The 13,718-nt window shown below is 58.3% G+C and overlaps 1 protein-coding gene across 4 annotated transcripts in view; it reads right to left on the bottom strand.

Annotated features, from left to right (window-relative positions):
• Positions 1 to 13,718, bottom strand: part of CRHR2 (corticotropin releasing hormone receptor 2) — a 35,704-nt gene that overhangs the window by 14,777 nt on the left and 7,209 nt on the right. For 2 of the 4 annotated variants that reach the window (XM_004604042.2, XM_004604043.2), the window contains exons 1-2: positions 5,773 to 5,922; positions 5,566 to 5,688 (exon numbers count right to left, since the gene is read on the bottom strand). In XM_004604042.2, the coding sequence (XP_004604099.2) occupies positions 5,566 to 5,688; positions 5,773 to 5,875 (226 nt within the window). In that variant the 5' untranslated portion in view covers positions 5,876 to 5,922. Of the gene's footprint in view, positions 1 to 5,565; positions 5,689 to 5,772; positions 5,923 to 13,718 lie in introns of those variants that run through there. The other 2 variants (XM_055137835.1, XM_055137836.1) reach the window with 1 other exon arrangement.

Genomic DNA, 13,718 nt, shown 5'->3' with positions numbered 1-13,718 from the left:
GTACAGGGGTAGTACTGTACACTTGTAGTGATAGTACACTTGCTCTGCATATGGTTGACCTGGGTTCAGTTGCCAGGACCCCATATGGTCCCCTAAGCACCACTAGGAGTATAAAACAGAAGATATATCTATATAAAGAGAGAGAGAGAGATCTTGTCTCTCAGGCTTTCTCTGGAATAGTCCAGACATCTGCCTGGGAAAACATGAGGTGCTATACTTATTCTACCTATAGTTTGTTTCTCTCTGACTATGCGACTTTGGTTTCTTCTAAGTTTCTTCTTCCTGCTGAGCCTTAATATCCCCTTTCAAGAAAAGTTTAAAAGAAGGGTTTTAGAAATATAGTGCAAAGTGCTGGATGCACATGATCCCCTAAACACTGCCAGGGATGACCCCAAAACAAAACAGTGAAAGGGTAAAGTGAAGTGAAGCTCTAAGGACCTCAGGTGGGCCAAGGATTTTATGTACGGGGTATCTCACTCTGCTTAGCACCTGCAGTGCCCTGAGGCCACCGTGGAGCATCTGAGGACCACCCACAAGCTCCCGAGCTGAACCCTGCTGTCTGAGATTCTCAGTGGAAAGGTGGGGCAGACAGGTGCCAGGGCCCATTTGGGGCAGTATGACCAGTCACTGTGATACTGGGGGCAGCTGTGGGCCACTGAACGTCTGGGAAGGAGATGAGAGGCGAGGGCAAGAAGTGCCTGCAGGCAGGAGAGAAGTGAGGCGGGGTGACAAGCTTAGGGAAGGAATGGGGCAAAGGACTGCACATTCAGCACCACGGACAGCAGCACACCCCCACTGCAGGCGTGCTGTGCAGAGTATCACACCAAGTGAAAGGAGTCAGAGAGAGGACCTTGGAGAGCTCCCGAACCCGCAGCATCCAGAGCAGGGTCCTGGATCCTGGCAGGGGAGGTCGGGCTGATCCCAGTCTCTCTCCCAGGGAGCGCCAGCCCAGGTTCCTCAGATGCTTCCATGAAAGTTCCATCCCCAAGAGCTTCAGCCGCTCACGTCTATGACTGGAAGGGCTGGGATCGCTCTCGTTCGCCCGTGTCAAGGGGTCCCTCTGTCTGAGCAAGCCAAGGGGAGCAGCCTAGGGCGCTGGCATCTTTGGTGCCTTTCTATTCTGTCTTGTCTTGTCCTGTTCTCTCCTTTCTTTTCTTTTGTTTTCTTGGGTCCACACCTGGTGATGCTCAGGGCTTACTCCTCCCACTTTGCCTAGGGATCACTCCTGGCGGTGCTCAGGGCTTACTCCTCCCTCTATATGTAGGTATCACCCCTGCTGGGGCTCAGGGTCTCATAGGTGGTGTTAGGAATTGAACCAGGGCCAGCCGAGTAAAAGCAAGTGCCTCACCCCTGTACTGTTTCTGGCCGCAGACCAACTTCCACCCCTCTCGTGGGAAAAGCCTTCATGGTCCGTGTCTTCCCAGTGGACAAGGCACCCATGTGGTGGGGATACTCACTGGGATGCATGTGGGAGAGCATGGGTCGTTCAGTCCTGCCGGAGCCCCCCAAGGAGGGCGAAGCTGACCTCGGGTTCCCACTGAGGGAGACACCCTGGTGTGTCCCCAAGGTCAGCCCCCCACCCCCTGTCACTGCTTGGCTGAAGACAAAGCTAATGACAACTGGCGCCCGCTTCAGCGCTCCCTCCTGGTCTTGCTACGCTGAGAGCACATGAGGGTGCTGGGGGGTGGGGGGTCGGTAGTGCTCCCCCTGGCTCCAGCAACCTGGCCGAGGAGGTCAGGTCAGGGCTGAGACACGGGGATGCTGCCCTGCCCACCCAGCCCTCGGCGGGAGGGATCCCTGGATGTAAGCCAGGGTTGTGTGGGTACTGCTCTCAGCTCTGCCTGCCTGTCATTTTGGACTCCTCAAACTTTCAGCTCCTATTTCTAAAGCAGTTTCACTCATGACCCCCTGCTATACTCCCTTTTTTTTTGGGGGGGGAGGGCACACTGACTGCGCTCAGGGCTTACTCCCGGATCTGTGTTCAGAAATCACTCCCAGTGATGTTCAAGGGATCATATGAGGTGCCAGGGATCAAACCTGGGTTGGCTGCATGCAAGCTCTGTGCCATTCCTCCAGCGCCCCCTCTATCCTTAAGGAGGCCTGGCAGGGGTAAATGTCGACACTTAAGCAGACTGGAGAAACTGAGGAATGGGGGCACAGAGCACTTCGTGGAGATCATGTTGGGCCATGGAGCAGGGGGCAGGAATGAACGTGGCTGGTCCTGGAAGAGCACTGCCCCCCACCCACGGTGTAAGTGTGGGGAGAGGTGTCCAGCCCTACCTGGCCTCTATTTGTGGGAGGCTCCCCCTGCCAGCCATGCCTACATGCCGAGGACAGTGGGTGGGCCCATATCATTATGGCACCTCCCAGAGAAGGCAGGGAGGGGACAGTCGCTGGGGGAGCCCTTCGCATGAGAACAGAGGGGGAAGCCGCACGGGAGTCCAAGACACGCGCCTTCATCCATCTGGGCTCTGGAGACAGCTGGAGACTCTGCCCCATACCGGGCCCCCATCCGAGAGCTGAAAGGCAGCTCCTCACCCTGCAGCCCCCATGCCACCCATGCATCTGTCCTGACGGAATTAGTGAACTGGGAGGTGGTCCCAGGAAATGCAAACAAGGAGATAGCTCCAAGAAGTCTCCACAGAAAGCTCAAGCACCCAGCCCAGAGGTATCGAATGCACCCACTCATGGAAAGAGGTGGCCTCAATGGCTGCTGTGCCCCAAGTGGGGCGGGGGCAGGGCTGGGTCTGGTTCTCCAGCCTGCCCAGCGATTCTCAGACCTTCCACAAATCCTTTCTCTGTGAACCCGACAGCGTTGCCACAGAACCTGGGTTCCAAGCCTCACTTTGTTGCAAACTGTGTGACTTTGGAAAAGTCACTCGAGTTTTGGTGCCTCAGTTTCCCCTGGTGAAAGGCCACCTCTCTGCCTATGACTGGGTGAGTCCACAGTCTGGTGAGTAAATGTGAGACAGGGAGGTTACAGATGCTTGGAGCTGGACAGACAGCAGCCTGTACACTGCAAGATCTCCAGGGGACACCTGGCTTGGCACAGGTCTGTGTGGACCCAGGCAAGTCCATCCCCTGCCCCCCCCCGCCCCCTGCCGCCACTGCTGCATCTCTGATCAATGGTGACACTATTGGAAGCTCTAACCTGGCTTCCCAAAGTCGACACCTGTTAGCAAATCAGATCCTGGCTGGGAAACCCCAAATCTCCGTCAGCTAATTTCTGAGAGTTTCCCTAGGCAGGCAGCATTGTCTGGGCAGCTCCAGGCCCATAGCCCTCCCACTCCTTCCAGCCAACCCCTCCCTCAGGCCTCCCTGCCTCACTCCCGACTCCACCCCAGGATTGTCTGGCCAACTTCAAGGTCACTTGCAACCTCCTTTAGTGGCTCTTACCACCACTCCACCCCCAGCTGCTGCAGGTGCCCCCCACTCCCCACCCGCCTCTAGAGTGTCCACTCACAAGCGCCCCCAGGGCCCCCCCTACTGGCACCCACGGCGACACCTATCCTGCATCTGGTCTCGTCTGTATCTTTCTCCTCCTCCCTATGTTCCACGGGAAACTCTCCAAGCCTGAGGCATAACGCACAGCTCCACCTTCTGCCCCATACTAGCTCCTGGTCATCTGCGGCACCCCGACCCTCTCCTCAGATTCTCTCTTGTTTGCTTTGGGGGTCACACCCAGAGATGCTCAGTCAGGCCACTCAAGGCTCTACACTCAGGGATTACTCTTGGTGGTGCTCGGGGGACCATCTGGGATGCCAGGGGTCGTGTGCAGGGCAAATGGCTGCCCCGCTGCACTATCGCTCCGGCCCTCGGCTTCTCTCCAGTGATGTGCCGTGAGTGCTCCTGGCAGGTGCTCTGAACCCCCTCAGAGGAGTCTTCAGCCTTTCTTCCCTGCCCCCTTAGTACTCCCCATAGCCCCCCACCAGGGCATTTATCATTCTGCATTTCTTTGGGGAGGGCGCCCAGGCAGACCTCAGGAGTCTGGGTTTCCCATCTGTGATTCTCGATCCACAGGACTAATGGGTCAGTGTGGAGGCCTGAGGGTGCACAGTTGATCGGTCCTTGTGGTGCAGGGCAGGAGGAGGGGGTTCCTGGGCGACCTCGGAGGTACTGGGGACCTTCAGGGCCACTCCAGCTGTCCCTGGAGCCTTCAGGACTATACCCAGAGGGCTCTGGGGACCGGGGGATTCCAGGTTGGGAGCCTGCCAGGCATCCCCCCCCACCACTGCGCTTCTCAGCCCCCCACTCTCTCTTTGCCATCCAAGCCAGGCTGCAGTGCCAGGCCCTGGCTGGCATGGAGTTACTGCTGACCAATACTGTGCCCGGTTCTGCCTTAAAGAAAAGACCCTGGCTCTGCCCTTAGGGAGTGCCAGGCCAGCTGAGCTCCCTCTCTTCACCAGAGATGGGTTAAGAGATTCCCTCCCCTCAGTACTGGGTCTTCAGGCGCAGCCAGTATCAGAGCCCCCCAGCCCTCCTGCAGGAGCCAGGGGACAGGTTGTGTAGTGCGGGCCTGAGAAGCACACAGGGGCATTCCTCCCGCTCCATGCGGCCGGCCCGGCTCCCTCCCTCCCAGGACGGCTGCTGTGCCCTGCCCCTGCCCTGGGTGTCACTCTCCCTCAGCAGCCCCAGCCCCCAGGGCCACCTCTGTCCATCCAGGGGACACCCCAGCCTCAGCAGCCACAGGGCGTCCAGGCAGCCGCACTCCAGCCCCTCCCAGCAGGGCAAGGCTCAGTGCAAACTGGAGGGCAGTGCGTGTGGGAGCGTGGGTGATGGGATGCTTCCAGGAGTCCTGCTTCAGGCCGACAGCACCCCCACCCCTGGGGGGTGGTTCTCAGCAGGTTCTGTTGTGGGGCAGGGCTGGAGCTATGGGGGGCTTTAGGGCAGCTCTCCAGACTCTTCCATGTGGCTGCCTTCAGACCTGGCATAGAGCTGAGCACCCCTGTTCTTCTATCCCTCAAGCACGGCCTCTCCACCACGGCCTCTCCTCAGTCCGAAAGGAACGCCCACCCAGGGGTGCTGTCTCTCTCCAGGAGTCCCTGTCAGGGCCTGCTCCAGAGCAGGCAACCTTGGATTTGCCAGGAAGAGGGAGGAAGAGGTGGCAGAGGGGTCCTAATTCGGATGTTCCCTGGGGCAGCTCTCCACCGTCCTGACTCAGCCTGGGGCAGGCAGGCAGGGGACCTGAGCTTAGGGAAAAGGGCCCTGCCCCCTCTGGCCCTGAAGCATCCGTGCCCCTCCCCCCATACCAGTGCTCACCCCGTCTTTCCTGCCTCCCATCCTCCTCTGCCAGGGATGGCTATCATCACGCATCAAAATGGGGGATGGGGAGCAAGGAGGGAGGGGAGAGCAGAGCGCTCAGGGAAGGTGCCTTGCGGACAGACTGGGGGAGGTTTGCGCGCCCCCCAACCCTGCGGGCAGCTCCACTTCCTTCTCTCCTGCGTGGGCTCCCGCTTGCGGCGCCTCCTCCTTGAGGTCTCGGGCTCCAGCGGGGCAGAGACGAGCACCCAACACGCCCCCCATCCCTCGGGGCGCACTCCGCGGTGCCGCCGCCCGCGCCCTCACCTGTCGTGTTGTACTGGACGCCGTTGAAATACTCGGGGCACGGCCTCTCCACCAGGGCGCCGGCCGCGCTCCGGGGCCAGCACGTCCCGATCTGGTCCCAGGTGGTGTTGCAGGAGAAGGAACCTGGCGCGGGGAGAGCGAAGCGGGGGTCAGCGGGGCCCCGGGGCTCGGGCCGGTCCGCGCGCGCCTCCCGCGCGCGCCGCTTACCCGCGGGGTCCGGGGGCGCCCCCCAGCCGTCCAGGAGCTGCCCCGCGGCGGGCGCCAGGCTGCAGCCGGCCTCCAGCAGGCTGCGGAGCAGCGCGGCGTCCATGGCCGGGCCGAGCCGTGCGCGCCTGTCGCGCCCCAGACCCCAGCGCGGGCCCGCGCGCGCGGCGCCCCGAAGTGCGGAGTGTGTCGGAGCCCCGAGTCCGCCGCCCGCTCGCGGCCAATGGCGGCTCCGGGGGGCGGGGCCCAGCCTGCAGCCCCCACTGGACCCACTCGGGCCCTGCCCTGCCCAGTCCGCCCTCCCGGGCGGGGACAGGACCATGCGCACGAGGGCGGCGGGCAGGGAGAGCTTAGGGAGGCGGGACCCCCGTCGGAGGCTCAAGGCGCAAAGAGCTCAAAGCCCCAGACAGCAATGCTGAACACCCTCCCCGCACCCCCCTCAGCCCCCCCAAACCCAGAGCCAGGGTGCGGGCGGGGGCGGGCGCTCCTGGACAGAAGGGGCGCCGGTGGAGGATTGGAAGGGTTGGGCAGGGAGTCCAGGAGTCCAGGATGAAGAGGGCTGGAGGGGAATGGAGGAGGGAAGTGGGGTGTCATCGAGAAATCTGATGAGACCAAGTGGCAAGCAGGGGTGGCACCTCGGGTGGCAAAGGATTTCAGAGAGAGGAGGCTGGGGAGACGAGTGGGCAGGGCCGGTGGCGACTTCCGAAAGGATCCCAGGAGGCCAGGATACTGTGATAGGGACAGATAGTGCTGCCAGCTGGTGAGATGGGGAAGTTGGGGTTAAAATGGGCTGAGGGAGTCGCCCCCCACTTCCTTCCCCCCCACCTGTATCTGACCACCCTGGGCTCAGAAGAGAAAGGGGGAAGAACCTGTGTCTCTTCCTCAGGGCTTGGGAAGGACCCTGGGACAGCAGGTATACACTCGTGTAGGGTCTGTGTGGTGAGGGGATGGAGTGTGCGTGGATGGTGTGCATATGTGGATGATGTGTGCTGGATGGTGTATATATGTGGATGGTATGTGTGTGGATGGTGTGTATATGTGGATAGTGTATGGATGGTATATATATGTGGATAGTGTGTGTGGATGGTACATATGTATGGATGCTGTGTATGGTGGACAGTGTGCATGTGGCTGGTATGAATACTTGGATAGCATGTATCTGAATGATGGATTTGTGGATGGTGTATGTGTGTGAGGGTGGTGTGTGGATAGTGTGTATATGTGGACGGTGTATGCATGGATGGTGTGTATGTGTGGTCTGTGTGTTTGTGGATGATGGGTTTGTGAATGGTGTGTGTGGATGGTGCGTGTGGTATATGAGTGCGTGGTGTGCATACACAGATGGTGTGGATGCATGGATAGCGTGTACGTGGAGAGGGGTTTGTGGATGGTGTACGTGTGGGTGGTGCATGTACAGATGGTGTGTGAGCAGTCTGCACTCTCAGGACTGCCTGCTCTAGGGTCTGCGTCTCCCTGCCTGGGGAGCACCTGGGGCGGCTGCAGATGAGGGCGGGGAGAGGCCGGAATCTGGGCTCAGGACACGGATGCTGCAGCTCAGCTGGCTTCAGGTCCTGCCCCGCCTCTCCCCTGTGCGCTTCCCTGACTCCTGCCCTCTCTCCCGAGGCTGTTCCTGCGATCTGCTCCTTGAGGCCACTCCTGCCTTGAGAGCCCGGCAGTGAGTTATGAGATGCAGAGGCGTAGGAAGACACTGTGTGTACGTGTTTCTATCTTTAGAGGGAGGGCGAGCCAGGACGGACCCAGCTGGGCTGGAAGCCCCAGGGAGCGAGGAGCTGTCCCTCAGCCTTTTCTTGGAAGACAGTTGCTGGAGAAGACTGAGCCCCCACCCCCACCTACCCCCACGTCCAGCCTATACTCTGCCCTAGGCAGGGAGTAGTGGACATGATGAGGCCAGCGGCCTTTGGATGCTTCATCTCACCAGCCCCCATATTTCTGCTGCTACCGGGCAGAGCTGCAAAGTAAGGCAAGCGGGCGGAGCACTGAGCGCCCAGGGCTGGTTGGCCGCAGGGACTAGGCATGTTCTCTGCCTCCTGTACGGGCTATATGGATTCTTAGGGCAGCTGTGGGCATGCACAGAGTAGCAGAGTGGATGTGGAGTCCCAGTCCCAGTCCCGAGACGATCTGAGTCCTTCTCAGAGGGTCCCACACGACCGACAGGGTCCACCTGGCCGCCCTTCAGTGGGAAGCAGTTTCCTTTCTGCGCCAAGGGCCTACGCCCCTGGTCTCCACTGGTGACAGTACAAGGAAAGAGAGGGACCAGGCCACCGTAGCTCCTGGCCACAGAAGGAAGAGCAGTCTCTCCGGGCAGCCCCTGCGGATGTGCCACCAGGACACGCAGCCCTCTGCGGAACAGCGCGGGGAGCAGCCAGGAGACTCGAGATGTTCTGAACTGCTCTGAATGGGGAGGCGCCATGAAGAAGGTCCCTCTGCAGGGATCTGTCAGGACCAGTCTCAGGCCAAGGGAGATAAACAGAGGCAGGACCAGAATCTAGCTGAGTGGCATCCCGACCCTCAGAACCAGAGTCCCCTGTTTTCCAGGGTGGAGGGTACTTCCTGGCTCTCGTTACTAGCTGCAAGGGCCACCTGTTATCCTAGAGGCAGCAGAGAAGGCAGCACGTGGGCAGGGGTGGGGCACCTTCGGAGGGAATTTTGGGGGTTGCAAATGGGCAAGACAGAAAGACACTGGGAAGCGCTGAAACTTCCCTCAGTGAGCTCCCACCCACCCATTGATGAATCCCGGGGTGGCAGCTGGGCTGAAGCAGGCTGAGCCAGGGGGAGCAGCAGTGCCTGGGTTTGTGTGTACCCAGCGCCATTGGGACAAGCCTAGGTTGGCAGCTACGTGGGACAGGAAGGCCTACGGGAGCTTCTCCATGTTGGCAGGGGCCCGGCTCACCTCGGACACAGCCGCAGCCATGCCAGGCGGGTGCCGGCGAGCAAAGAGAGATGTCAGGGTCAGCCCGTGCACAGCACAGTGATGGGCACCAAAACAGAGCAGCAATGCCACGTCGCACCGTCACATGCACATCACACACGCCCCTGTCACTGTGCGTGCAGCATCAGCTGAGGAAGGTGTTGGGGAGAACGGCCTCTGGGCCATGTCTCTGGAATGTCCCTTCCTCACCCTACAGAGACCGGGACCCAGCAGTGGGCTTGGGGGGCCACTGAGGACATGCAGGCTTGTAGGTGGCTCCTGGCAGCGTCCCCAGGCCAGGTGCTCTCCCACTAGTTCCCCTGGGACAGGGGAGATAGCCAGCGTCCTCCCCTCCCCGACCTCCTCATTCCGCACGCTGGCAGCTGCCTGACGCTGCTCCCTGTCTCTGCCAGGCAGGTGAAGTGATTTTCCTATTTCAGATCCTCTTCAGTCTCACCAGAGTGGCTCCCCACAGAGCCACCTTCCTGCTCACTGCCAAGAATCTTCAGAGCATCTGCCCCACCTTCTCTTCTCTGCCCGGCTTGGCTGGAGCTGCCTTTGGGGCAGCTTGCCTTCCCCTGGAGCGCCTTGCTCACTCTGCAGCTTAGCACACGCAGCACCCTCTGCCAGGATTGCCTGGTATGGGACCTCCTAGAAGAGCTCCAAGGTGGGGATCACCACCCCGGCAAAAACAGCTTAGGGGGGCTAGAGCAGTAGCACAGCCAGTTGGACCTTTGCCTTGCATGCGGCCGACCCGGGTTTGATTCCCAGCATCCCATGTGGTCCCCCAAGCACCACCAGGAGTAATTCCTGAGTGCAGAGCCAGGAGTAACCCCTGAGCATTACTGGGTGTGACCCCCGCCCCCCAAAAAAATAGCTTAGGGTTTAAAATCGGAACAGGCAGCACAAATGCTCCCAGGAAAGAGTAGATTACAGAGCAGCAGAAATGTGTCCAGAAAACAACAATAAGTTGGTTTAGAGTCTCCAGATGGAGAGGGCAGTGTGGACACAAATAGAAGAGAACTGTAAGGACCTTGCTCTGTATCGTAAGGGCACCCGTTGATTGGCTACATGAACCCCAGTCTCTGCTCTTCACACACTTACTGAATTCTGATGCGCTAAATAAGCGTCCTTACTGTCTGTCAACTTAAACAGTGGCTCACGTGCTGGGAACCTGGACGGGGAGTGATGTTAGGGTGACCATGGGCTCACTCAGTGCTGCCCTGGAGAGCCTGAAGCTTGGACAGTCCGTGGGTGTTTATCTCATTCTCTGACCGACCCCTCCGGATGCAAGTCGAAAGTACCAATTCGACTGGCTCTAAAGAAAGCTCAGGCCACCGGTGCCTCCAGCTGGCTGAGCTCTCTCCTGCTGCTGCCAGTGCTCACCAGGGCTGGTGTGCCTGGGCTCACATCACGCTGAGGGGCTGGCTCTGCTACTGAGTCCTCTGCTCGACTGTGACCCCTCAGGGCCAGGTCCTTGGAACAAGCGCCCCACAGCCTTCTGCGGCTCTGTGCGTTGAAGGAACGGAGACTTAGAGGCAGCCTGGTCTCATTCTCTCCTCATTTCTTGTTGACTGAAAGCCCTGGGGTGTGGGGGTGGATGGTTTGGATTAGGGATTTATTGCAAGGGATCCTTTGTTTGTTTGGGGGCCATGCCCAATGATGCTCAGGAGTTACTCCTGGCTCTGCACTCAAAAATCATTCCTGGTGGTGCTCAGGGAACCACATGGGATGCTGGAGACTGAACCTGGGTCGGCCGCCTGCAAGACAAGTGCCCAACCCACTGTACAGTTGCTCCAGCCCCTCATGGGATTCTTTAATCCACTCAGACCCTCCTTTGCTGCTGTTATTTGCTGGGCCACATGTGGCGGTACTTGGGGCTACTCCAGTGTTTGAGGATAGCTCCTAGTGGTGCTGGAGGGATCCCAGAGTCCCAGAGACTGAGCCAGGGTTCCCAGCATGCAAAGCATATGCACTAGCACTCTGGGCTATCTCCCTAGCCCCTGGACCCTATTTTCCCTCTGGCCTGAACCCCTCATGTGCCTCCCCAGATGCACCCCGTTAGATGCCTCAGTGATGAATAAAGCAGAAGTAACTCACTTAAAGCCTGCCTGAAATCTCTCACCGTGATGTGCATTTGCCTTTACTGGGACCTCAGGGGCACACAATTTAATCAGCCACAGACCTTGATTCATGACTCCTTGGCATCATTAGCCCATGCCTGGCCTAACTTTATTTTTGTCTTTATGGGCTTTTGTGTAGAGTAGTAAATATAATGAATTTAGCACCCATTCTGAAATGAGATCATTGCCACTGCCCCCCACCCCGACATTTCCATCTATTTATTCCTTCCCCAGAGGGAACATTCTCTTGGACAGTGTTTGTCCTTGTTCCGCTCTGCATTTCCTTTCATGCTAGCACGTCTGTCTCTCTAAACAGGAGTGTCTGTATTGGAACTTGGTTAGTCACTGGCATTGTCTGAGTCAGTAAATGCTCAAGATGGGTTGCACCGCCCCCCCCCCCCCTTGGAGACCCAAGTCCTGAAGCCCAAGTGTGCCCCCAGAAGCCACCTCAGGCCACAGACAAAGCTATTGAAAGGTAACAGTGTCACTTCGGGGAGATCTATAGCAGTTTAACAACATGGGAGAATGTCCACTCTGGATTTAAAAGTCAAAAGAGCTTCCAAGGCATCAGATCACCCTAGGTTTATAAAAGTGAAAAAAAAAGGGGGTTTAAGAATTGATCAATTTCTGAGAGGGGCTATAAAAATAATAAAATATCAGGGTTGGTTTATTAGCTTTGATTCTTAAAAACCTTTTCCCTCGGAGGGGCTGGAGAGCTAGTACAGCAGGTAGGGCACTTGCCTTGTATGCAGCCGACCCAGGTTTGACCCCCAGCACCACTTATGATCCCCTGAGCCCCTCCAGGAGTGCTCCCTGAGCATGGACCAGGGAGTGAGCCCCGAGAACTGTGTCCCAAACCCCCAAATTTTTCTCCAGGTAATATATTAGTGTATATATACAGGCTTATATAGTACATTTAAAATACTGATCCCCACTGTAACCAGATCAAGGGCACTGGAAGGTGGGGAGACCCTTTATGTCAGCCTCAGGTGGATCCTCCCTCCAGGCACCTCCCACTGGGTCGGGGGGAAAGTGGGGTCTTTCCTTGTGTTGGGGTGATGGGTCTGCTGACAAGCCAGCATCACCTCATGACAGAGCTCACTGGGGGACACGTGGGCCTTCATGAAATGCGGGGCTCCTCTCCTGTTTGGAGATGGTCTATCTCCACAGCTTCTGGTTCCACAGGTGTGATGCAACTTTGGACAGGGTACAGCCATCTCTCAAAATGGGGGCACTGAGGTCTCAGAGGATAAAACGAGTTGCTGAAAACCCGTATGTTGGAGCGCCAACCCCAGAACCAAATCATGGGAAGTTATTTGGAAATAGGTAATTGGGTTAAAAATAAGCCATAGGAAGGACCATAATACAGTGTAAGGAGAGTCTTTATAAGAAAAGGGGATGGCGCCCCACACGAGTGAAAAAGGCCGACACTGAAGACAAGAAGCAACAGAGAGTGGGGGGTGGGGTGATGTGGGACATAGCATACTCTTCACAGAGGCTGGGAATGTCTTCTGGTTCCGCTGCTATGGAAAACAGTATCATGATCTCTCAAAAAAGTAAAAATAGAACTCCCACAGGACCCAGCAATAATTCTCCTTGGCATCCATCCTGAGAACACGCAATCATTTCTTTGAAAAGACCCACATACACCTATGTGCACGGCCGCCCTAGCTCCAACAGTCAAGGTCTGGCAAGAACCCAAATGCCCAATGACGGATGAGTGGGGTAAAGAGAAACAACTCGGCTCGAAGAGCCGCTGAATGCTTGCCTCTTGCGTGAAGCATTAGCTGGAGCGGGAGGAGGTTGTGCTCACGGAAATAAATCAGAGAGAGAGAGAGAGGGACAAAGATCGCACTCATCTCTGGCATAGAGAGAACACAATGAGGGAAGGAACGGTGGAGAATGAAAACAAACCCTGGGCTCAGCCGACAGACCGAGGTTACGGGAGGCAGACCAGGAGCAGAGGGCGGGGGAGGGGAGAAAATGTGATCGTTAGCCCTGCTGTAAACCGTTTAGAATGGAAAGAGAAGAAAAGACAGAGATTGGGTCCTCACACAGAGTGAAGACCCCCATGAAGCCCAGGGGGAAAAAGGTGCTCTGGGGCCTGAGGCGAGAGCCTGAGGCCACCGTCCTAGCGCTCCCAGCTCCAGAACATTAGTCTGTCTTCCTCACTGCCGCCGTCTGCAGAAGCACAGGCCGGGGACACACCAACACAGCAGGGCTGGGGCTGCTCCAGGACACACCGGGAGGTGAGGTGAGGTGGATCCGGACTCGGCCCACCCTGCTGTCAGGAGGGCGGCCGAGCAAGCTGCCTTTGGAGCCGGGTCCTGGGGCTGGCCACTGCCCTCGACTCCAGGGGCCGTGGCAGCAGCCCCCTGCTGTCCTCTCCCCATCTTCCTCGTTCCCGGCTGCTCTGTGGACACGGACCCCCGGGGGTCAGGAGGCTGGGCAGAGCAGGGCCAGGGTATAATCTGAGCTGCCGTGGCTCAGGCTCTGGCCAAGCGCTCAGCACAGGAACCCTGGCTACTGTTCCTGTGGTCCTTCCCAGGAGGTGACACCTGTAGCCACGGCAACCGAGCCCATCTTTTTCACACCTCAGGGGGCCTCTGCAGGCTCCTAAACACCAGCCAGCCTCCCTCCCTGTTTTTGCTTAGAAACAGGGGCCACTCCCAGCGGTGCTCACCAGAGCAGGGGGATGGTGCACAGGGCCCTACTCAAGCTTGGCTCAACCCCCGGGTCACCTGCTGGCCACCCACTGGGCTTCCCTGGAGACCTGGGAGCGAAGGTTCCCCGCCCAGTCCTTCAGTAGCAGCAACATCCTCATGGAGCTGAGCTCCAGGCACAGAGCAGACCCAAGGAGTCCCGGGAACCAGGAGCAAAGGCAGCCTGGGCCTGGC

The sequence above is a fragment of the Sorex araneus genome, chromosome 1 (assembly GCF_027595985.1).
Source record: "Sorex araneus isolate mSorAra2 chromosome 1, mSorAra2.pri, whole genome shotgun sequence".
Classification (NCBI taxonomy): domain Eukaryota; kingdom Metazoa; phylum Chordata; class Mammalia; order Eulipotyphla; family Soricidae; genus Sorex; species Sorex araneus.
This window is presented reverse-complemented; position numbering and strand designations above follow the sequence as displayed.